This window comes from Bufo bufo, chromosome 1 (assembly GCF_905171765.1).
Source record: "Bufo bufo chromosome 1, aBufBuf1.1, whole genome shotgun sequence".
Taxonomy (NCBI): domain Eukaryota; kingdom Metazoa; phylum Chordata; class Amphibia; order Anura; family Bufonidae; genus Bufo; species Bufo bufo.
Window position 1 is genome coordinate 556,244,318 of NC_053389.1, and position 26,165 is coordinate 556,270,482.

A 26,165-nucleotide genomic window follows, 5' to 3' on the forward strand; every position below is an offset into this window, starting at 1 on the left:
ATGCTTTTAATCATTAGCCTACAAGTATTTAGCTGCAGTAATAAAAAAAATACAAATAATGTAATAATAGAATAAAGCCATAATAAAATATAATAACATTGAGCATAGGGAAGTCTGTTTCATATGAATTTTGGAGGTATTTTATTTCAAACAAAGGGCGAATCCTCTATAAATTCTAATAGGCTGCATGTACATCTTTCAACAGTTTACGGGAAGAAAAAAGGCTTTTGGAGCGGGAGTATGAAAGAATCCCCAAAACTGGAGTAAGTATCACATTTTTAACATGTCATTGTTTTTGTGCACCAGTTAGTTGTCCATCAGGGTAAGGGCTTGTGCACATGAGTGTATTTGAGATATGTAGGGATACTGTATAGAATGGGTTATTGTCCATGCATCCCACAATATATTTATAAATGTCCCTATATTTATATAGCATATTTATATTATATTGCTTTGCATTAAAACGCTGTTTGCAAGCCAAGGTTCCACAATAGGCATGAGTAAATGAGGTGAAAATCAGGATATGAAAACACAGACCTGTACGGCTTCCAGTGCTGTATTTTTTATTGATAGTGCATGCTTGAAAACTCAAATTCAAAACTGTAGTCCTCAGAAGGAATTTATTAGAACAAAATGGAATCTATATGAAACTAATATGGCAAGTTAATTGAAGCTCATTTGGTGTATTTTATGCATCTTTAAAGGGGATGTGCCATAAACTACTTCACTCTAAAGTGTATTTTCTTCAAGTACTCTAGCTCCCGTTCCTCCTTGGATTGTTGTTTTTTGTTGGATTGTTGTTGTTGTTTTTTATTTACCCCATTTACAGTTTTCTCTTATCACCTATGCATGAATCCTACTTCCTGGTTGGTCATGTAGTAGCTAATATAAAACGTAAATTTTAATCAAAAGCGTTGATCACCCCGATCCCGGAAATGTCACTAACCGGTAACAAGGAAGGATCTTACCGGTATAGTAGAAGTTGCTTGGAGTCCTACTGTGAAGCAGGTAAACCTCTCCTTGGAGTAGAAGGATGGACTTTTGAGGGGGGTCGACACAGTAAGTACTGACCCTAATATTCCCTGTCAGCACTGCATTCGCGCTAATGACCTCCTAATACGGAGTTATCGCCCTGACAAGAGCGGCCCTGTCCGGAACCTGTCCCTATTATGACAGCCCTGGAAATCCCTACCTAGGGTAAATGTGAAGGGCTCCCATGGAGGGAAAAAGTGTTCCAACGCGTTTCATCAAATATTTAATGCCCCAGACTCATCAGGGGACAAGGGACAATAATGCTTCTGGTACTCCAATAGTTACTGCCTACCAGGCGCCTTTGTGGGAGCCTAAGTTAGTTAGTTAGTACTCCCCATATAAAAGGACCAAATGATGTGTCCCAACCAAAGTTACCATAGATAAAGGGGCGCCTGGTAGATATGGTAGTAGTTAGTAGTAGAGAGCATATGGCGATGGCTACTACATTAGAGCATTTCACTGCCACAATCTGCAGCTGTCATACGTTGACTGCAACACGCATTCTTTAGGAGCTAAGCAGCTGCGGACTGTGGATTTCGAAGGGCCGTCATAATAGGGACAGGTTCCGGACGGGGCCGCTCTTGTCAGGGCGATGACTCCGTATTAGGAGATCATTAGGGTGGATGCAGTCCTGACAGGGCATATTAGGGTCAGTACTTACTATCTCAGCCCCCCACAAAAATCCATACCTCTACTCCAGGAGAGATTTACCTGCTTCACAGTAGGACTCCAAGCAACTTCTACTATACTGATAAGATCCTTCCTTGTTACCGATTAGTGATCGGGGTGATCAACACTTTTTGTTTGGGTTTGTTTATGTTTGTGGCATATTTTAGGTGTGTGCACACCATTATCCTTTTGTGTTATTTTTGGGACATTATGTATATTTCTTTTTGCATTTTTGATTAAAAGTTGAGTTTTATATTTGCTACTACTCCTGCTATAGTTCAACTGATTCAATTGTGGTAGTTTAAGGGAAGTGATCAACTTCACTGCCCCTACTTGGGCACCTTTGGTTGAATTTTGCTCTCCGATCATGCTTTAGGGCAGTGAGATGTGTCCTGACATCAGCAGGTCATGTGACACTAACCACGCCCAATGACTCTTCCTACGTCCTATATTACAAGGTTTCAATGCAGGATGTAACCTACAGCATCTGATTATCAAAACAGATTTCCCACAGGGTGCAATGATAGGCTAATAACTTTAGAATAAGGCAGTTTTGATAAATAGTGATATTTTGGGAAAGTAACATAACAGCGATATCTGTTGGGAGGGATACATTTGTATTAATGCAACAAACCCTGTGTTTCTATACAGTCATGTGGTCTGAAGGCTGAAGGTTACAAAAGCTGTATATAGACGCTAGACTTGCTGGTAAACCTATATGTATGCTTAGAATTTTATAATTTCACATGAGCAGCTAATAGCAATACAGTGGCGAGCAAAAGGGTAACAACGTTTTGAACTTTTGACTTTAAGGTTCCATATCTCACCATCCACTACAGCTTTGAACATGAGACTACCATCATTTTGTAGACAATCATCTTGGCTATCTCATAAATTGGACTTCCGACTATTAAGCATATGATTAGTTATGCAGATTCTTGTCATGTAACTGCATTGTTACTGTTTTGCTCCTAACATTCTAAATTTAAATTTTTATTATTTTGTTAGTATTTTGTAAATCCACCTTCGGCTTTCAACACTGCCTAAGCTTTAGTGGATGGTGAGATATGGAACCTAAAAGTCAAAACATGGTTAACCTTTTGCTCATCAGTGTATATCCACTTGTCATTTTTATTTTGCAGTCTGTCTTCTATTAAGTTTTCTGAAATCTTGGCAATTTTTTCCCATTTCTCAAGAAAGATATAGGCATATAATATAAAAATGTACTTTGTATTGTAGGAGTTAGAGAAGAGGGCCAAACTTCTGAAAGAAGCCAGTGATGAGCTAAAAAAGGAGAACACCCAGAGAATATTGGAGATTAAAGCAATGAAGGAAGACCTGGCTTTAAAAGAACGAGAAATTCAAAGAGAGCAAGCAGAGCTCGAAAAGATACGAGAGCAACAGGAAATAGTAAAGGTACCAGGAACAGAAGCCAGCTGGTGTCTGAAAATGTTCTGTACCCATCTATTTCTTATCCTTCCTCTCATAATTTAATGTAAAATGAGTAACTGGACAGGTAACTCACTGTTTGGCTCTCCATAGACGTTATTACAAACTCCAGTGGATGCTCAGCATGATTTTTCCTTTTTATAGAAAACCTTGTGTTTTGGTCAATATTAAAAGCATAGCCAAAACAAGTAGGTGATGGATTTACTACCCTTTAGTACATATGGGGAAACTGCAGGTGGACGCTTTTCGGATCAAATATTGATCGTTTCTCATAACCTATGTGTAGGAGTCAGTATTTGATCTGAGACACAATAACATGATTGCGGTTTCTTTATATGTACTGCCAGGTTCATTAGTGATTGAAGCGAAAAAGTAGTATCATACCTCTTGCATGATGGAAAGCATAGTTGGTCAACAGATCCCTACTGACTTACAATGGAGTTCATTGAGGTTCTGTTGTGGCGTATCTTATATGGAGGCAGACTACGAAACTGCTAAGGGGCTGAACTCCTGTTCTTGACATGTAGAACACTGCATTTTTATGCAGTCACCTCTAGTGGGAGCTCAGAGCAAAGATATTTTTTGGCAGCCAATTCTGTATAAATTCCTATGCCCTGAGAAGCCCCCAGTTGTGGTATAAGGCGGACTGTTTTATAGCGTTGTACACTGAGGGAAGCAGCAGCCATAGAGCTGTATGGGGAGGTTGATTAATGTATTTATGTCACTTATCTGGTGTAAATGCATTAAGAAATGTGGTGTTCAGAACGACTGTCATATTTATGAAGCACCTGTTCCAACATTGAAGTCGGATAACCAGGACTGAGGGTGACTTTTTTTTATTATGATATTTTAAATTAAAATTTCTTTAATTAAAAAACACATAAATTAGTTAAAAATCTGAGGAGTCGCGCCTTTCTTTTTGCATTGCGTAGGAGTGTTTGACACACATGCACTGGGAAACTGGGTTGGGGGTGCACCTAGCCTTTCTGCTGCCTGAGGTGAAACATTACATACAGCATTACACAACATACAGGGTAATTCAGTTTCATATACCTCTTATATCCAGTGACGTCTCCTTTGATGTTGATGTTCTCTATTCTAATCTTCTCCTTTCACACCAGGCAGTCATGATTATTTCTTTCAGCCACATCTCGTCTCTGCAGAGTTGGACAAACATACAGCTTAGTTTCCTACTTTTCCATCATCCTCCTAACTTCTGAACACCCCATCCTGCCACCCGATACTGTGTCTGCTGTGCTTCCCAATAGTATACTGCAGAAACAGTCCCCCTGAAAATACTAGTACCACACAGATAGTGCCCCCTTCAATAATTATTGGCACACAGTGCCCTAAAAAATAACTGTGCCAAGCAAATAGTGGCCCTGACACCAATAGTGTGGCAAACATAATGTTCTGCAAAAATAATTGTTCTAAGCTAATACTGTGCCAGAGTGCCCCACAGTAATAGTGCTACCAAAAGTCCCACCAATAGTAATAATGCTCTGCCAGAGTAGTAATAGTGCACCTACAGTGCCCCCAACAGTACTAATATCCTCACTGTTTCCCAGAAGTGATAATGCTCTCATAGTGCCCGTATTAGTAATCATGTTCCCCATAGTCCCCCAGTAGTAATAAAGCTCACCATAATGCCCCCCCAGTAGTAATAATTCTCCTTATAATGTGTGACAGTAGAAAATGCCCCCTTATAATACGAGCCAGTACAAAAATACGCCCTTATAATGTGTGCCAGTACAAAAAATGCCCCCTTATATTGCGTACCAGTGCAAAAAATGCCCCCATAATGTGTGCCAGTACAAAAAAAATACCTCCTCTTAGTGCACCCAGGAGAGGCAATGTCCGCATAGAGCACCCATAATGTATGCCAGTATAAAATACACCTATATAGTGCCCCCAGTAGATGCCCCCATAGTGCTCTTTTCCCCCTTCCCCATATTGCCCCCATAATGTTTGCCAGTATAAAATATCCCTATATAGTGCCCCCAGTAGATGCCCCCATAGTGCTCTTTTCCCTCTTCCCCATATTGCCCCCATAATGTGTGCCAGTCTAAAATGCCCCTATATAGTGCCTCCAGTAGATGCCCCCATAGTACACCTCTTCTCCTTTCCCATAGTGCCCCCATAATGTGTGCCAGTCTAAAATGCCCCTATATAGTGCCTCCAGTAGATTCCCCCTATAGTACTCCTCTTCCCCTTCCCCATAGTGCCCCCTTAATGTCTGCCAGTCTAAAATGCCCCTATATAGTTCCCCCAGTAGATGCCCACATAGTGCTTCTCTTCCCCTTTCCCATAATACCCCCCATAATGTGTGCCAGTATAAAATGCCCCTATATAATGCTCCCAGTAGATTCTCCCATAGTGCTCCTCTCCCCCACTTCTCCATGTTGGCCAAACAGGTTGGTATCAAATGAAACAAAAAAAAATTTAAACTTACCTTCATGCGGCTGTCGGCGAAGCTGTGTAGGCCTCTTCCGGTCTGTGTCCCGCGATGTACACTGCCCGGTCTCTGATAGGCTTCAGGCACTAGGCCTGAAGGCTATCAAAGGGAACAGGGCCGGTAGATGTCCTGTGCCACAGTATCTAAATTCAAATCTACATTTGAATGTAGAGAGATGAGCCACAAGGGAAGTGCTCATTTCCTTCCGCCCTGCCGCCCCCCTTCCCCTTAGATCCAGGGCTTTGCCTCCTGAGGCAATTGCCTCCCCTGCCTAATTGGCAGTGCTGCCCTGGGCCCATACAAAGTTTTGCTATTATGCCTGTGAGATCTGTGTAAGCACCTGGGTGTACATCATCAAACCTGACAGAGTGTTTGTGATGGGGACCCCGAAGAAAACTGAACAGAGAAAATATGGGATGTACATGATGTGAACAAAATATTAATGAATAAACATACTGCATTTCTTTTTGTTTTACTGTAGGATGAACTTGTCCAGGTCCAGAATATCCCAGAACAAATTGGCAAAGACATCGATAAGATTAATCGCAAAACAATGTATGCTGTTTCATGTCCACTTCCAAAACATATGCATGTATGTGAATGTAACGTGTAACATGCAAGGCATTAGAAGAATAATGACCGGATAGATGTCTGGCCAAGCTCTATAGGCAAGCATAACATGGAATGTTTTATAGATTGCTTGCCCAGCCATTCCCAGACTTGGATGCAAGAAACATGTTCTGGCTGTGAACACACTTGCCTGACCCGCCAGGGGAAATTGCAGCATTTTAGCTTTAGAGAGTAGATTCCTAGATTTTTTTATTTCTTTAGTATGCATTTACAGTCCTGGATATAGCCTTAACCATTTAATGACCAGGTGTTTTGACTTTTACAACCAAGGTCTTTCTTTCGTTCTTTTCTTTCTCTCTCTTTCTCTTTCGTTCTTTCTTCCCTTTTATTAAGCTATTATAGTGGTTAGAAACAGGAAAAAATAAATTTTCCTCTTTTTTCATGCTATCTTTTTGCTATAAATAATATTTACCCATAAATAATCCTCTAATGTCAAATATGTGTACTTGTACAATATACGACCATAAAGCCAAAACAATGGATCTCCCTTCCTTAGCTTTAGACACACGCTCTACATGGAGAATAATCATCCAAGTACAGAATGTTTTTAGTAAAGGGTGATGTGTACTTTTTGTGGCAGTAGGGTGCATATTTTAGGTGGTACATGATTCTCGTTCATGAACAGAACATGAATTTCTATAATATACATAATCTATATGTCATATACGACCTGTCACTAAATACTGTATTGTGCCTGAATTCTAGAGAAACAGAAAAGAAAAGGTTTAAGCTGGAGGATCAGTGTCAAGAGTTAAACCAAAGCATCAAACAGATAGAGAATAAAACCAAAAAGATGTTGGAAGAGAAAGAAGATGTTATAAAGGAACTGGAGGGGAAAAGGATGTTACTGGAAAATAAAGAACAGGAATTTAATCGTCTGACCAAGTTACTGGAACTTTCCAAGGAAAATGAAGCCGTTGCTCTGGGAGAGAGGTTACTTTGCACCTGTTGTTTTGGGGCTTAGTATGTTTTTGCCTGTTATGGTTCCTAATATCACTGTGCCGCAGCACAGTTATTGCAGCTTCAGAAAATGTAGTACAGTATGTGATCAAATGAAAAGGGCGCTGCAGGTGGTGTAAGCACTGGCATAAACCATTGGATAGCCCTATCTACAATCTCCTGTTCTCCAGGACATAAACACTGGTGACATGTCCTCAGGAAAGGTCACTAATCTTATCTGACCAGTAGTGGTCTGACTCCTGGAATTCCCACCAAACAGGCGTTAGAAGGAGTCCTGGAATGTGGGGTGAGTGTTGCGGCCTCTTCTATGGCCTGTGACAACACATCCATCATTCACATGGCCTTTGCGCAGCTCAGTCCTATTCAAGTGAATGGAGCTGAGCTGTAATACCAAGCCCTACAATGTACAGCACTCTGCTTGGTGTACTATAAGGAGGCTTCAGCACTCGTCCCCTTCAAACAGCTGATCAGTGAGGGACCCCTGCAGATGAGATATTGATGACCTATTCCGTATAGGTAATCAGTATTATGTCCCATAGTACTATCATATTATAGACCAGAGTATAACAGCATAATTATCTGCCATCAGAAGCCTTCATATTCATTACTCGGCATTTACATCCGAAGTATCCTCCCTGAATCAGTCTACATCTGTGGTCAACCTAAACAAATTACTGTCTATTAAACTGATTTCCATCTTTGAATTTCTAGGGCAGCTTTGGACCTTAATCTACGTCATACCCTGATAGAGAAACAGACACAACATGATGCTCTTACTCGGAAACAAAAAGAGAAAGACCGGGACATGCGAAACATCAAGAAACTGGAGCTACAACTGAAGTCCGCAAGCGATGCCCTAATACACACACAATCTTTACATGACAAGATTAAAACAGAGGTATGCTGCATTTTTTGCAAACTGTATATTATTTTCTGCATGCCATTCTCATAACCAATATATATATATGAAGAATATGAAGAGGCAGCACTCCGGTCTTAGTGAAGAATACGTGACTCTTTTATTACACCCAATGCAACGTTTCAGCTCATCTCAATGGAGCCTTTGTCAAGCGGTCCATACACAGGTGGTCATAATTATAGATTAATTGAATGAATAAAAAAATCAACATGATTTTTATGTGTATAAATACAGTGGCGGTATGCATACCTCTTGCAGAAATCTTTATTCAGAAATTACAAGATTATAGGTGATCAATCAGGACCAAAAAAGTTAAAAATTAGTATACAAATAATATAATTCATTAAACCCTTAACGCCCGATGACGTACATGTACGTCATTGGTCCAGTCTTTAAACATGGCGCCCGATCGCGTGCGTGCATGCGCAATAGCCACGGGTGGCCGCCTGCTTCTTATAGCAGACACCCGCGGCTCTTGTCTGCAACCAGCAGTAATACAGATTCGCAGACATTTAACCCCTTAGATGCCGTGGTCAATCCTGATCACGGCATCTAAGTGGGCTGAAAAACGAAAGCGTGCGCTTTCGGTTATGTTCCGTGTCCCCTGTCTGGCGATCGGAGGAGCCGGAGCTTGTGTGCAGCAGCCCCTGTCTTTGTGAATGACAGGAGGCTGCTGCATAGTATTTCCTATGGAGCCCTTGCCTGTAATAGGGCTCCATAGGAAAGTAGTCAAATCAAAATAGACTCCAATGCAAGTGCATTGGAGTCTATGACAATAACAATCAGATGATTGATTGTTATAGTTCCCTATAAAAAAGTGTACATTTAAAAAAAGAAAATAATTAAAAAAACATAAAAATTCAAATCACCCCCCTTTTCCCAAAATAAAAATAAAAGAATAAAAAAAATACACATCATGGGTATCGCGATGTGTGAAAACGCCCATAGTATAAAAATATATTCCCCATACGGCAAACAGCAAAATGGGAAAAAAGCGTCCAAATGGCCGATTCGTCGTTTTTGGTTGCTTCATTTTCTACAAAAAAATGTAATAAAAAGTGATCAAAAAGTCATACACACCCCAGAATGGTATCAATGAAAAGTTCAGATCACCCCACAAAAAATTTGCCCCCATACAGCTCCGTACACATAATTACAAAAAAGTTACAGGGATCAAAACGCAAGAAAAACTATACATATAAGGTATCGCCGGATTTGTACTGACCTGTAAAATAAAAGTAACTGGTCCGTTTTATTGCACATCGAACATCGTAAATAAAAAAAAAATCTTAAAACTGTGATGGAATTGCTTTTTTTGCAATTTCACCCCATTTGGAATTTTTTTCCCGCTTCCCACTACATCATATGCAATATTAAATGGTGGCGTTGGAAATCAAAGAAGACCAAGGAGGGTGAATGCCAGAAGCACTTGCTGCGCTTCTTCCATGCTCCCGACACCTCATGTATACTAGTGAGCGCTTCCATAATGGAAATCCATAAAGTATTTGCTTTATAAGATGCACGGCCATTTTCCCTCCACTTTTGGGGAGAAAAAGTGTGTCTTATAAAGCGAAAAATACGGTATAAGTGCTATTCAGCGGTGAAGTTACATTGTACTACAGCCATTTACATGGTGTATTAATAGGAAAAGATATGTACTCCCCATTAGCCGTTCTGGTGTGAATGATTGTCATATTTCTTATTTTGGGGTGTCAAAATAGGAAAAAGAATACGTCTTAATTGCCATTCTGCGGTGAATTGTGATAATTATTTTTTTTGGGGGGGGGGGGGGGAGTTTCTTAATCAGAAAAAAAAAAATATATATATGTCTTAATTGCCATTCAGCTGTTAAGTTACATTGTACTACAGCCATTTACGTGGTGTAGAAAAAGAAAATATAAGTACTTCCTATCACCCGTTCTGCAGTGAATTGTGATTGTTATATTTATTTTTTTGTGGTGTAGAAATAGGAAAAAAAGGAGAAAATATGTCATAATTGGCATTCAGTAGTGAAGTTACATTGTACTACAGCCATTTACGTGGTGTAAAAAAAAATATATACGTACGTCCCATCACCTGTTCTGCGATAAATTGTGATTGTTATATTTCTTATTTTGGTGTGTAGAAATAGGGAAAAAAAATGAGAAAATATATGTCATAATTGGCATTCAGCGGTGAAGTTACATTGTACTACAGCCATTTACGTGGTGTAGAAAAAGAAAATATACGTACATCCCATCACCCGTTCTGCGGTGAATTGTGATGTGTCATATTTCTTATTTTGGGATGTGGAAATAGGAAAAAGAATACGTCTTAATTGCCGTTCTGCGGTGAATTGTGATAATTTTATTTTTGGGGGGAATTTATAAACCCCCTTAGTGACCACCCATACATGTTTTTACGGTGGTCACTACGGGGCCTTAGGCTGGGCCGCCGCTTTTGTACAGTGGCCAGTCTAAGCGCTGCGCGGGTCCCCCGGGGAGTGGGGACCCGGCTCTCGCATGAGAGCCACGGCCCTGCTCTAACAGCCAGGTTCGGCATGAGTGCCGATCTGGGCTGTTTAACACTTTACATGCCGTGGGCAATGGCTCCCGCCGCATGTAAAGTTCTGACAGAGGCAGCAGACTCCCTCTGTCTCCCATCGGCACTTCGCAAATGAGGAGTGCCGATGTGTGTGAAGGCTGCCTGGGGTCTGATGTAGGCCCCAGACTAGCCTTCAGTAATTTCCAGCAGGCTGCGTCTCTCTGGCGCAGCCTCCTGGTCAATGTCAGAATAGCATTGCCGTTAAAATGCAATGCACTATAGGGATAGTGCATTGAATTTTAAAAGCAATCAAAAAGCTGTCTGTTATAGTCCCCTTGTGGAACTATTAAGTAGTAAAAAAAAAAAATAATCCTCATTTATTCAATAAAAAAATCCAATAAAAAAATTACACTTTTTTTTCCATTGAAAATACGCTTTTCATTGAAAAAAAATTGCAAAAAAAAGCTTCCCCATATGTTTGGTATTGCCGCGTTCATAATGACCCGCACTAAATAAATATCATGTAAATTATCCCCCACGGTGAACGCAGTTAAAAAAAAATACAAAAAAAGACAGAATTGCTCATTTATTCTTAGTTGCCACCGAAAAAACTTTATAACAAGCGAACAGAAAGCATAATTTACTCCAAAATGATACCAATGAAAAATACAAATCGTCCCCCCAAAATCAAGCCCTCGCACAACTCCATATAAAGAAAAAGAAAAAAGTTATGGGTCTTGGGCAATGCAAAAACATTTTTTTCTTTAAAAAATAAAAGGGGGTTTTATTGCAAAAAAAGTAGTAAAATGTAAAAAACTATATGTAATTGGTGTCACTGTAATCGTAGCAGGAGTCGCAGCGAGAGGCCTGAGCTCCCGGTGTCATCTAGTGGTCGTGTCTTGACCAGCAACCCAGCAGTGCTTGAATGGTTGACCCGGTTTTTGAGTTTGTTGCAAGTGACATCAGACACCCCCAGCCAAGAGTCGGTGGGTTCCTCTGACACTACGCTTAGTTGGCATGGCCCGGCAACAGGCCCTGTGCCCCCACCTGTCCTGAACCTTCCTCTGTCATTTTCAGTTCCCTCACCGCGAGAAGTATTATATGCCGTAGGCTTGGCTCCACTTTTCAGCGAAGGCGAGCTACTAGAGGACAGTCAGCAGCTACTGCCCAGCCAAGATCTGGAGGAAACATCCACCGCTTCCTCCGGTAGGCGGGCAAGTAGTGATGAGAGTTGTGTGGGAGCAGGTGTGGCCCTGAGACCGTTGAGGGGGACATCAGTGACGTGCAGACAGTAGGGGATGATGATGATAATGTAGCCAATTGCACTTGGGAGCCAGGTGAAGAAGGGGCTTCATCATCAGGAGAAGAGGGTGGAAGCTTGCGAATGAGGCAGCGGCTGAGACAGCAGGGTGGCAGCAGTGGGAGGTCCGGAGTTAAACATGCCTGGGGTAGACCACCCGCTTCGCAGGAGCCTACCTTGCTGGAAAGTAACAGTGCAGGGGTTCACGGAGGCAGCGGTAGCAGGCTCCTCTTCCTTCTCGTCAGTCATTCCGTCAGCAACCTATCACCGAAGCGATTGCCAAGAGACAACAGTATGCATGCACTCATCCAACGGCACAGAAGCTGAACTTGCTCCTGGCCAAGTTGCTGGTGTTGCAGTCCCTCTCTTTCCAAGTGGTGGACTGATGGCTTGTGCTAAGCCGAGGTGTAGAGTCCCAAGCCATAATTTCTTTGCCAAAAAGGCAGTACCAGCCCTGCACACATATGTAGAACAGAAGGTGGGCCAGTCCTTGAGCCTGTCGGTGTCTGCCAAAGTGCACGGCAGCGCCGACGTGTGGAGCAGTAACCACGGTCAAGGACTACGGCCCACTGGGTAAATGTGGTTCCTGCCCAGCCACACCAGCAACTTGGCCAGGTGACACCACTTCCGCCTCCACGTTCTCACACCGTTGGTCCTGTGACAATGTCTGCCTCTGCCTCCTCATCCTCCACTGTGTCCTCAGCCTCCACTACAGGGACAATTCACAGTGCCCCTCCAGCATACCACATGTGCAGGGCACAGCGGTGTCACGCTGTTCTGCACCTAGTTTGCCTGGGCGAACGGAGGAACACAGTGGGAGGAACTGCTCCGCGTCCTTTATCAAGAAATCGAATCCTGGCTTTCTCCTCGACAACTCAAAATCGACAACTCAAAATCGGAACCATGGTGACCGACGACGGGAAGAACATGGTGTCGGCACTGCATCAAGGAGGGCTGAGCCATGTGCCCTGCATGGCCAACGTGTTCAATCTGGTTGTAAAGCGGTTCCTTAAGTTTTCTGCGCATCTCCAAGATATCCTGAAAATGGCCAGGAAACTTTGCATGCACTTCAGCCACTCATACACCACAAAGCACACTCTCCTGTAGTCTCATATGGACAGAGAAAGGCCATAAACGATTTCTTGATGATACAGGCGGATAGAGGTACTCCCCTGTGTAACTTCGATGTTAGCCAGTGGCAGCTCATGCGAGACACTTACCATTTGCTCGGGCCCTTTGAGGAGGCCACTTTATTTGTCAGTCACCAGGACTACGGGATGAACAAAGTCATTGCACTGATTCATGTCCTGGAAAGATGATGGTAAATCTGGCTGTCCACGGGACAGGAGACGTGGCGACTACGTCTCAAGGCCACATGAGCCCTGTGGGGGCTAAACTAGAGGAGACGAAGCAAGAGGACATTTGAGCACAAGCAATGTGTAGAGAAATGGGTGGTTTTTCTACACAGGTGACAGAAGAGGAGGAGCAGGAGCAGCCAGAGGAGCTACAGGGCGAGAAGGAGGACCCAGACACACCGTGGCAGTATGCAGTGGAGATGGAGGCAGGGAGTCCCTCCGAGTCACTTGCGCAAATGATCCGATGCATGCTCACTTGCTTGCGTAGTGACAGCCGAATTGTCACCATTCGCCAGAGGGATGACTACTGGCTCTCCACCATGTTAGACCCTCGCTACCGGTCCAAAATGAGGGCCTTTTTCACACTCACTGTGAGGGAGGACAAACTGAACTACTGTCGAGACATCCTATGTAGTCAGTTGGCCTCTGCCTATGTGTGCCATCACCCATTTTCACGCAGGCCTCACTGGTGGGGCCCTTTGCGCTCACGTTCCACTGCCATGGCTGCTGGGGGGGAGAAGTACCAGCTCCATCAGCAACAACTTAAGTCTAGAGTCGCTGATGAGCAGTTTTATTCAACCGCCTACTGAAGAAACTACTCACCAGCAGCAGCAGCTAGACATAGAGCAGAACCTGAACCAGCAGGTTGGGGCATACTTGGAGTGCACCCTGCCACCCCAAATCGAAGATCCTCTGGACTACTTGCTAGCCAAACTCGATTTGTGGCCACAACTGGACGAGTTTGCCCTGGACAAGCCTTCTTGCCCGGCCAGCAGTGTGGCATCAGAGTACGTGTTTAGTGTGGCAGGGGCCATAGTTACCCCAAGGAGAACTCGCCTGTCCACCCAAAATGTAGAGAAACTGACCTTTGTGAAAATGAATCAGGTGTGGATCAGCCAGGATTTTCAAACGCCAATGCTTGATGCATCACACTAGATCATCCATGGTGCCACACCAACACTTTAACAAAAGAGACCTGTTTCTTTTGGCTACCTGCTTCAGCTACTATTCTGATGCTGCCACCTGCCTGATGCCACACCTACTGCCAGGTGCTCCTACTGTTAGCCACCATCTTCAGCTGGTACTGGTATTGCCCCCCACCTACCCACTCTGTCACTGAGCCACTCTGTGGTCTCATCATGCTGCTGCCACCTCACCACTATGTCACTGGGCCACTCTGTGGTCTCCTCATGCTGCTGCCACCTCAACACTATTTCTCTGGGCCACTCTGTGGTCTCCTCATGTTGCTGCCACTTCACCACTCTGTGGTCTCCTCATACTACTGCCACATCACCACTCTGTGGTCTCCTCATGTTGCTGCCACCTCACCACTATGTCACTGGGCCACTCTGTGGTCTCCTCATGCTGCTGCCACTTCACCACTCTGTGGTTTTCTCATGATGTTGCCACCTCAGCACTATGTCACTGGGCCACTCTGTGGTCTCCACATGCTGCTGCCACATCACTACTCTGTGGTCTCCTCATGCTGCTGCCACTTCACCACTCTGTGGTCTCCTCATGCTGCTGCCACCTCAACACTATTTCTCTGGGCCACTCTGTGGTCTCCTCATGTTGCTGCCACTTCACCACTCTGTGGTCTCCTCATACTACTGCCACATCACCACTCTGTGGTCTCCTCATGCTGCTGCCACCTTAACACTATGTCACTGGGCCACTCTGTGGTCTCCTCATGCTGCTGCCACATCACCACTCTGTGGTCTCCTCATGCTGCTACCACTTCACCACTCTGTGGTCTCCTCATGTTGCTGCCACCTCAACACCATGTCTCTGGCCAACTCTGTAGTCTCCTCATTCTGATGCCACTTCACCTCTCTGTAGTCTCTTCATGCTGCTGCCACATCACGACTATGTCACTGGGTCACTCTGTGGTCTCCTTATGCTGCTGCCACTTCACCACTCTGTGGTCTCCTCATGCTGCTGCCACCTCAACACTATTTCTCTGGGCCACTCTGTGGTCTCCTCATGTTGCTGCCACTTCACCACTCTGGGGTCTCCTCATACTACTGCCACATCACCACTCTGTGGTCTCCTCATGCTGCTGCCACCTCAACACTGTCACTGGGCCACTCTGTGGTCTCCTCATGCTGCTGCCACATCACCACTCTGTGGTCTCCTCATGCTGCTACCACTTCACCACTCTGTGGTCTCCTCATGTTGCTGCCATCTCAACACCATGTCTCTGGCCAACTCTGTAGTCTCCTCATGCTGCTGCCACATCACCACTCTGTGGTCTCCTCATGCTGCTACCACTTCACCACTCTGTGGTCTCCTCATGTTGCTGCCACCTCAACACCATGTCTCTGGCCAACTCTGTAGTCTCCTCATTCTGCTGCCACATCACCACTCTGTAGTCTCTTCATGCTGCTGCCACATCACGACTATGTCACTGGGTCACTCTGTGGTCTCCTTATGCTGCTGCCACTTCACCACTCTGTGGTCTCCTCATGCTGCTGCCACCTCAACACTATGTCACTGGGTCACTCTGTGGTCTCCTCATGCTGCTGCCACTTCACCTCTCTGTGGTCTCCTCATGCTGCTGCCACATCACCACTATATCACTGGGCCGCTCTATGGTCTCCTTATGCTGCTACCACTTCACCACTCTGTGGTCTCCTCATGCTGCTGCCACATCACCACTCTGTGGTCTCCTCATGCTGCTGCCACTTCACCACTCAGTGGTCTCCTCATGCTGCTGCCACTTCACCACTCTGTGGTCTCCTAATGCTGCTGCCACCTCAACACTATGTCACTGGGTCACTCTGTGGTCTCCTCATGCTGCTGCCACTTCACCACTCTGTGGTCTCCTCATGCTGCTGCCACTTCACCACTCTGTGGTCTCCTCATGCTGCTGCCACCTCAACACTATGTCACTGGGTCACTCTGTGGTCTCCTCATGCTGCTGCCACTTCACCTCTCTGTGGTCTCCTCATGCTGCTGCCACATCACCACTATATCACTGGGCCGCTCTATGGTCTCCTTATGCTGCTACCACTTCACCACTCTGTGGTCTCCTCATGCTGCTGCCACATCACCACTCTGTGGTCTCCTCATGCTGCTGCCACTTCACCACTCTGTGGTCTCCTCATGCTGCTGCCACTTCACCACTCTGTGGTCTCCTCATGCTACTGGCACCTCCCCACTATGTCACTGGACCACTCTGTGGTCTCCTCATGCTGCTGCCAACTAACCACTCTGTAGTCTCCTCATGCTGCTGCCACTTCACCTCTCTGTGGTCTCCTCATGCTGCTGCCACATCACCACTATATCACTGGGCCACTCTGTGGTCTCCTCATGCTACTGCCACCTCACCACTGTCATTGAGCCACTCTGTGGACTTCTCATGCTATTCCCACCCCCCCCCCCCCCACTTCATGACTGGCCCACTATTTTGCCTTTTTAGCCTGGTTGAACTCATCATTTATTTGACCCTTCTTCTGATCTAGATTAAAGGTGGTCAGTCAGGAGAGGACAGGAGTGTCTCCCTGAATACTGCTCAAAAAACGATATCAATAAACTAAACGGGGCAGTAACTACTAAAATATCACTTTTATTAAATAATAGGAGTAAAACGACGGCCCCTACAGACAAAACAACAAGTAAGACACGTACATACACAAACTGGTACAAAGAGACCAGTAAATACAAATATTGGTAAGGTGTTATAGGTGGGCTGGACCATGGATGGCAAGCCGGGCACGGCTATGTCAGAAGAAGTTAGCAAACCCTAGTGACTCCCTGCTTGGCCTGGTCCACCCTGTAACAAATATCCTCAGGACGGGGTCCAAAAAGCCCCGCAAGGGGTGGCCCAGACAGGAACTCTTAACCTAAATAGATGACCCTAGTGAGGCCCTCACACATCAGGAAAAAAAAAATCTGTCCAGAGAAGCAAAAAAACACACAGGTGTACCAAAATAAACGTAACCCTACCACGGAAATTATCCACAATGGGGGATAAAAGTGAGAGGAATACTCAAGTGTCCCGACGCGTTTCTTCACAAAGAGTATGCCCCAGGATTCATCAGGGGACACGGGGTAATACTACAGTCAGGTTACGGCTGAGTCTAGAAATCATATCAGAAACAAAGACTGAATAAGTAAAACAGCATATGCGTGCTTCCATACCATCAGCCCATATCGGGCCATGAAGGCAGGTTACTTACTTTTGTATGGCAGCGGTCAGGCGTATGGCTATAGTTCCACCAGCAGGCTGTGACCCAGGGTGGTGGTGTCCGCAGTGGTGGGGTGACCGGCAGCCATTGTGGCGATTAACGCCCCTTTTATAAGGCTGTGGGGCCCTGTGCGTTATCCAAACAAGCCCCCGGCGCCCCCGTATGACGTCGCAGCCAGTGCGCCCGTCATCCGGTCTTGTGGCCGGAAGTGACGCACTTGCGCATACGCAGAGAGCTCTCCCTGCGTGTCACAGGCCCGAGGTGGAACGCACGGCGCTTCCGCATCACGTGACCGCCGCAGACTGCCCGCATCACAGGCCATCATAGCATCGCGGGGGTCACGTGATCGGAGCGCAACAACAAGCAATTCCAGGTGAATTGATAGGAGCCGTGTCAGGCACCATGCCCAGACGGGATAGTATCACCATGGAATATTTACAATAATATGCACGACCACTCCTCCGGTCTGCATGCAGTAGAAACTTGGTTACCCCCCTCATTAGGGATTACCGATAGGAGGGGCTTATGAACCCAAGCATTACAAAGCTGGGATTAAGAATCTAACATAGGAATAGGGGGGAGCGATGCATCGCTCTTTGGTCTGGTAGGACCTCAACCTCCCCATCCTTCATATCTGAGGGGGACATGGCAGTGTCTGGCCACAGTTCCCCTAATAAGACCAATGATACAAAGGTTATATGACCAGGATAAACTGATACCAGGAATATGACTAGGAAAAATTGGTATTTACAGAAAGCACGAGAAGTTTAATTGTTCATTAAGGCCCTGAGGGGTGACTGTGTTGAGGGTGAAGGTCCACCAGCACTCCCTCTGTAGAATACGCCTATTCCAGTCTCCCCCTCGTAAGGGTCTTGGCACCCACTCAATGGCCATAAAGGTGATGGCCGAGGTGCGTCCGTCATGTGCCGTCTGTACGTGGCGTGCTACGGGGGTGTCTTTGTTGTTACGGATGTCCCCGAGATGTTCCCCCATGCGTTTGCGTAACTCCCTAAACGTTTTTCCTATATAGCGGAGTCCGCAAATCTGTCAGAAGGAAGGAAAAATGAGATGCACAATGGATCCTGTCCATGTAGCAGCTGTAAGGTCTGTATGGTCCCGTCAGAATTGGGTTATGATTTGGTAGCCAAAAGCAGGAGTGGGTACAAAACACAGAAGACATGCAAATATTCTATTCACGTGTCATCTCTGTTTTGTATCCACTCCTGTTTTTTTTGGGCTTTAGCAATACTGATGGATTACTGACAAAATGCTGACCGAGTGAAGGCGGATGCTCAACAGACAGGATCCATTTTTTGGGGGTTATTGTTCTGACGGATCAGAGGATGGGCAAAATAATCAGTGACGTCAACACAAACTTACTGCTGACACTCTCTCCACTCTGTCAAGGGGCTCTACTTGTATAAGCGTTTAATAGAACAGGTTCTGTAGACATCTATGTGGAATCAGCTGACGACGGTGTAAAAGGAGTGCACTTTTCCTTGAAGCTAACATCGATCTGTAAGGCTGAGTTGATACTTGAGTTATTTGGTCAGTTTTGGCCCCGTGACTGCCCAAACAAGTGAAGTGTGCAGTGATTCTAAGAGCAACGCCTGTCATCTGCGTGTTATACTGACTCACAGTATTGTTTCACTATTACAGCAGACTTCTTATGCGTGTTACTGCAAGGCACAGTGTTCTACACCATTATAAAGGCTTTCTGCAGCCAGGAAATAGCTGTTTTTTAATGCGATTTACCACAAATAAATTCAGATCGAATTTAATCTTTTCGGAAAATTGGGCGAACTGACCGAATCGAATTTTTGACAAATTCGCTCATCTCTACCTATAATCTTGTAATTTCTGAATAATGATTTCTGCAAGAGGTTTGCATACTGCCACTGTATTTATACACGTATTATTATCATGTTGAATTTTTGATTCATTTAATTAATCTATAATCATGACCACCTATGTATGGACCTATACAGTGGATATAAAAAGTCTACACACTCCTGTTAAAATGTCAGGTTTCTGTGCTGTAAAAAAATTAGACAAAGATAAATAATTTCAGAACTTTTTCTACCTTTAGGCTGCGTTCACACGGGCGAGTATTCCGCGCGGGTGCAATGCGGTAGGTGAACGTATTGCACCCGCACTGAATCCTGACCCATTCATTTCTATGGGGCTGTTCAGATGAGCGGTGATTTTCACGCGTCACTTGTGCGTTGCGTGAAAATCGCAGCATGCTCTATATTCTGCGTGTCTCACGCAACGCAGGCCCTATAGAAGTGAATGGGGTTGCGTGAAAATCGCAAGCATCCGCAAGCAAGTGCGGATGCTGTGCGATTTTCAAGCATGGTTGCTAGGTGACAGTCTATTCACTGTATTATTTTCCCTTATAACATGGTTATAAGGGAAAATAATAGCATTCTGAAAACAGAATGCATAGTAAGTGATCAGTTGAGGGTTAAAAAAACTAAAAAAAATTAACTCACCTTCTCCGTTTGTTCGCGTAAGTCCCGGTCTCTTCTTTACTTCTCAAAAGATTAACTATGGGCTAAAGGACCTTTGGTGACGTAAGATCACATGCTCCAATCACATGGTCCATCACCGCGGTGATGGACCATGTGATTGGAGCATGTGATCTGACGTCACCAAAGGTCCTTTAGCCCATAGTTTATCTTTTAAAGAACTAAAGACCGGGAGAACTACGCGAACAACAGGAGAAGGCGAGTTAATTTTTTTTATTTTTTTTAACCCTCAACTGATCACCTACTAAGCATTCTGTTTTTAGAATGCTATTATTTTCCCTTATAACCATGTTATAAGTGAAAATAATAACATCTACACAACACCGAACCCAAACCTGAACTTCTGTGAAGAAGTTCGGGTCTGGGTACCACAGTCGGTTTTTTATCACGCGCGTGCAAAACACATTGCACACGCACCATAAAAACTGAACATCAGAACGCAATCGCAGTCAAAACTGACTGCAATTGCATTCCTACTCGCGCGGGTTTGCCGCAACACACCGGGACGCATCCGGAACTAATCCGGACACGCTCGTGTGAACGCAGCCTTAATGTGACCTATAAACAGTGCCACTCAATTGAAAAACAAACTTTTAGGTGGAGGGAAGAAAAAAAAAAAATGTGGTTGCATAAGTGTGCACACCCTCTTATAACTGGGGATGTAGTGGTGTTCAGAATTAAGCAATCACATTCAAAATCATGTTAAATAGGAATCAGCATACACCTGCCATCATTTAAAGTGCCTCTGATTAACCCCCCAAAAAGTTCAGCTGAACTAGTTGGTCTTTCTTGAAATTTTCTTAGTTGCATCCCACAGCAAAAGCCATGGTCCACAGAGAGCTTCCAAAGTATCAGAGGAATCTCATTGTTAAAAGGTATCAGTCAGGAGAAGGGTACAAAAGAATTTCCAAGGCATTAGATATACCATGGAACACTGAAGTCATCATCAAGTGGAGAAAATATGGCACAACAGTGACATTACCAAAATTGATGAAAAGAAAACTGGTCTGGGATGCTACCAAGAGGCCTACAGCAACATTAAAGGAGCTGCAGGAATATCTGGCAAGTACTGGCTGTGTGGTACATGTGACAACAATCTTCCGTATTCTTCATATGTCTGGGCTATGGGGTAGAGTGGCAAGACGAAAGCCTTTTCTTACGAAGAAAACCATCCAAGCCAGGCTACATTTTGCAAAAAACACATCTGAAGTCTCCCAAAAGCATGTGGGAAAAGGTGTTCTGGTCTGATGAAAAGAAGGTTGAACTTTTTGGCCATAATTCAAAAAGATATGTTTGGTGCAAAAACAACACTGCACATCACCAAAAGATCACCATACCCACAGTGAAGCATGGTGGTGGCAGCATCATGCCAAGGGGCTGTTTTTCTTCAGCTGGAACTGGGGCCTTAGTTAAGCTAGAGGGAATTATGAACAGTTCCAAATACCAGTTAATATTGGCACAAAACCTTCAGGCTTCTGCTAGAAAGCTGAACATGAAGAGGAACTTCATCTTTCAGCATGACAACGACCCAAAGCATACATCCAAATCAACAAAGGAATAGCTTCACCAGAAGAAGATTAAAGTTTTGGAATGGCCCGCTCAGAGCCCAGACCTGAATCTGATTGAAAATCTGTGGGGTGATCTGAAGAGGGCTGTGCACAGGAGATGCCCTCGCAATCTGACAGATTTGGAGTGTTTTTGCAAAGAAGAGTTGGCAAATCTTGCCAAGTCAAAATGTGCCATGCTGATAGACTCATACCCAAAAAGTCTGAGTGCTGTAATAAAAGCAAAAGGTGCTTCAACAAAGTATTAGTTTAAGGGTGTGCACACTTATGCAACCATATTATTTTATTTTTATATTTTTTCTTCCCTCTACCTAAAAGATTTCAGTTTGTTTTTCAATTGAGTGGTACAGTTTATAGGTCACATTAAAGGTGGAAAAAGTTCTGAAATGATTTATCTTTGTCTCATTTCTTTACAGCACAGAAACCTGACATTTTAACAGGGGTGTGTAGACTTTTTATATCCACGGTATATACTTGTATTGAGCACTGATGTCACTGCTTGACAAAGGCTCCATTGAGATGAGATGAAACGTTGCATTGGGTGTATTAAAAGATTCATGTATTCTTCACCAAGACTGCAGTGCTGCCTCTTCATCAGTGGCGTACATAGCGAAGTAAGGGCCCCATAGCAAGGATCAAACCAGGCCTCCCACACAGGACCCTTGGGCCATTTTTCCACTGCTTAATTTGCTAAAAGTTGTTCCTTTATAGGGTAGACTCCTGACCAAGTTTTCATCTCCATTAGAAGAGGAGATAATCCCAACTAAGACTGGTCCCCCTCTTGCCCTGGGCCCCATAGCAGTCGCATGGTCTAGTAGTTACGCCCCTGCTCTTCATATTTATTACATTACTTGGTGGATTTCCATCCAGAATCCCTAGAGGACTTTTGCACCTGGGAGACTAGGAACGGGAGTGCTGCTATTCAATATACACACACACACACACACACACACACACACAGGGTGAGTCAAAAGTCGCAGGACACTCTTTTATTTCAAAAAAGGAAAGCGAAAATGAAATATCTGAATACCCCAGCAAGTAATGGGTGAGGGGGCCTATCTTTTCGGTTATGTACGGAACATGCCTGCCATCTTGGATCAAGGGCAATATTTTTCAATGGGAAGGGGGTCATGTATCATATTAAAGAAGACCTGAATTTTCTCAGAAATCGATTGCCGCAAACAGATTTGCAATATCTCTTGTGGTTCATGTAGAGGCGCTCTGCAACTGCTGTGCCCTCTGCACTTTCGTTGACAGGGCCAGGCAGTGTAAACGTGATCACGCCTGGCCCTGTCAGTCAAAGTGCAGAGGGCGCGACAGTTGCAGAGAAAGTTGATCCTCTGAGTGTAACGGCAACTCCCCTGTTGCTCCTAGAGGCTCATTTCCAGCTGCTACATTTCAAGCAGGGTCATCCGTAATTTAAAAGGAAAATTACATTGCTTTTGTAGAGAAATTTATAGAATCTACTGCATATAACTTATATACCTATTTTCATTATGCTTATTTCTTGTAGATAGACATTTGCCCGAAAGATGACGGCTCACTTGCAGAGAAGAGGAAGGAATTACGCAAAGAAGTTGAAACACTTAAGAGACAGTTTGCACAACAGGTTATCACGAAGAACATTGTATATTTTACTATTGCATGTTAACTTACTGGTAGTCCATGCCTTGTGACATTTAACATTATTATGCTCAGACGCATAAAGTCACACATTGGCATTATGTGGCTTTGCAGCTTCTTCTGGTATCACTCATTATAAAGAAAAAGTACTGGTAGCATGTAATGACGTGCAGTCAGCATAACAGCAACCCCCCCCGCCCATCCTCCTTGTTATTTCACAGAATCAGATGGCAGTTCCCAGCATGGAACGTCAAGTATTTTTGTCATGTCATCCAGGGTGATTTCGAGAGCCCCGGCAAACATGAATGGAAAAAAAACAAAAAACAGTGGTTAAAGGGTCGTTTGCATTGGACAATCTCTACTGTTAGGATTCCTGAATCCTTACCAATACGTTGTTAAAGAGTGTCCCTCTGCATGGACCCACCCTGATCTTCTGTAATCTATGGGAATACCTGGCAGTAAGTGTTCAAATTACCTGCAGTGCCAGCACAATTTACATTATTAATTATATCCCACTCATTCAAATCAGTGGGTTGTCTATGTAATACAGGACAGAACAGGTCCTCCAGAGGAAGAGCCACTCTATGGAACCGCTGTCTAATGCTGAACAGGGGATTCACCTCTATTAATGGGGTTGTTCCGTGACAACTTACCTAGGGGACAATTGTCTAAATGGCACGGGTCTCACCCCTTGGGTCCACTGATCACTAAAGCAGAGTCCCATGTTCCAGCTTTTGAATGAAGTGGCAGACACACACATGCGCATTGCCACTCCATTAACCACTTCCAACAAAAGCCAGTTTTGGCCAAATGCTGAAGCCCCATTTTTCAAATCTGACATGTCACTTTAATAGGTAATAACTAGGGGTGCACCGAAATGAAAATTCTGGTCCGAAACCGAAAATTCAGGATGCCCTTGACCGAAAACCGAAACCGCCTTTTTGCCCAAATACTTTTAAAATACTTTTTTTTTAATGATTGGCGCTGTTATGGAGAGGGGGATCTGTGGGTGGCGCTGTTATGGAGAGAGGGATCTGTGGGTGGCGCTGTCATGGAGAGGGGGATCTGTGGGTGGCTCTGTCATGGAGAGGGGGATCTGTGGGTGGCGCTGTTATGGAGAGGGGGATCTGTGGGTGGCTCTGTTATAGAGAGGGGGATCTGTGGGTGGCGCTGTTATGGAGAGGGGGATCTGTGGGTGGCGCTGTTATGGAGAGGGGGATCTGTGGGTGGCGCTGTTATGGAGAGGGGGATCTGTGGGTGGCGCTGTTATGGAGAGGGGTATCTGTGGGTGGCGCTGTTATGGAGAGGGGGATCTGTGGGTGGCGCTGTTATGAGAGGGGGATCTGTGGGTGGCGCTGTTATGGAGAGGGGGATCTGTGGGTGGCGCTGTTATGGAGAGGGGGATCTGTGGGTGGCTCTGTTATGGAGAGGGGGATCTGTGGGTGGCGCTGTTATGGAGGGAGGGGGGATATGTGCACTGTTATGGGCATAATAACAGTGCACAGATCCCTTTCCCCATAACAGTGCACAGATCCCCCCTCCCCATAGCAGTGCCATAGACCGATCCCCCTACCCATAACAGCCCCGGCCCTGCTGCTCACAGCATCACTCACTGCATCTTTATTTTACCTTACAATCGTGACGCTCCAGTAAGAACTCTGCAGGCAGAGCGGAGGGCGGCGTAACGTCACTTACTCACGTGACGCACCTGCTCCGCCCACTTTATGAATAAAGGAGGCGGAGCAGGCGCGTCACGTGAGTAAGTGACGTTACGCCGCCCTCCGCTCTGCCTACAGAGTTCTTACTGGAGCGTCACGATTGTAAGGTAAAATAAAGATGCAGTAAACCGCCCGCCCGGCGCCCGCCCGCAGATGGTGGGTGACAAATCCTACACCCCATATTTTCGGCCGATATGTAACAATATCGGCCGAAATGGATTAGGTACATTTTCGGCCGATATTTTCGGCTGCCGGAATTTCGGTGCACCCCTAGTAATAACTCTGAAATGCTTTTACTTATCCAAGCCATTCTAAGATTGTTTACTTGCGACACATCGGACTTCATGTTAGTGGTGAATTTGAGTTGATATGTTTTACCTTTATGTATAAAAAAAAATTCTGAATTTACAGAAAATTTAGAAAAATTGGCAATTTTCTAGATTTGAATTTGATGATAGAAGGCTGAGTTTTGGAAGCAATTTTTGAGAAGAATTTTCAAAACCGTGGTTTTAAGGATCAATTCAGTTCTTATATAATAGAAACCACCCCAAAATGACTGCATTTTAGAAACTACACCCCTCCATTTATTGAAAACTGATTTTACAAACTTTGTTAACACTTTAGGTCTTCAATAAGAATTAAAGTAAAATGAAATAAAAAATAAAAAATTTTGTGTGCAGATTCTCCATATTAATCAATTTTTCCTGTAACACGGCAAATGTTAACAGCAAAACGAACCTCAATATTTATTACCCTCAATTCTGCGGTTACAGAAACACCCCATTATGTGGTCATAAATCTCTTCATGGGCACACGGCAGGGCTCAGAAGGATGGCAGATTTTGCTGGAATGTCATATTTGAAGATACCCTGAGGTACCGCTAGAAAGGAAACCCCTAAAAAGTGACCCCAAAATTGAACCATTTTGGAAGCTACACCAATCAAAGAATTGATCAATGAGTGAAGGGAATGCTGTGAACAGGCAGTTTATATAATTTAGAAACACTATGTTGTGAAAATGAAAAAAATTACATTTTATTTCCAATAAAATGTTGCTTTAGCCACACACTTTTTTTTTATTTTCACAAGGCATAACAGGAGAAAATGCACCCCACAGTTTGTTATGCATTTTTTACTAAATATGGCAACAACCCAATATGTGGTCATAAACTGCGGTCTGGGGGCACAGCAGCATTTAGAAGGGAAGGAACGGCATCAGGATTTTCTAACATGGACCTTTTTTTTTT

At 44.4% G+C, this 26,165-nt stretch overlaps 1 protein-coding gene across 2 annotated transcripts in view; it reads left to right on the forward strand.

Moving 5' to 3' along the window:
• The window catches only part of CCDC146 (coiled-coil domain containing 146), a 133,124-nt gene that overhangs the window by 70,151 nt on the left and 36,808 nt on the right, over positions 1–26,165 (forward strand). For both annotated transcript variants that reach the window (XM_040412994.1, XM_040413002.1), the window contains exons 5-10: positions 206–263; positions 2,941–3,117; positions 6,087–6,160; positions 6,941–7,168; positions 7,907–8,093; positions 23,092–23,187. In XM_040412994.1, the coding sequence (XP_040268928.1) occupies positions 206–263; positions 2,941–3,117; positions 6,087–6,160; positions 6,941–7,168; positions 7,907–8,093; positions 23,092–23,187 (820 nt within the window). The remainder of the gene's footprint in view (positions 1–205; positions 264–2,940; positions 3,118–6,086; positions 6,161–6,940; positions 7,169–7,906; positions 8,094–23,091; positions 23,188–26,165) is intronic.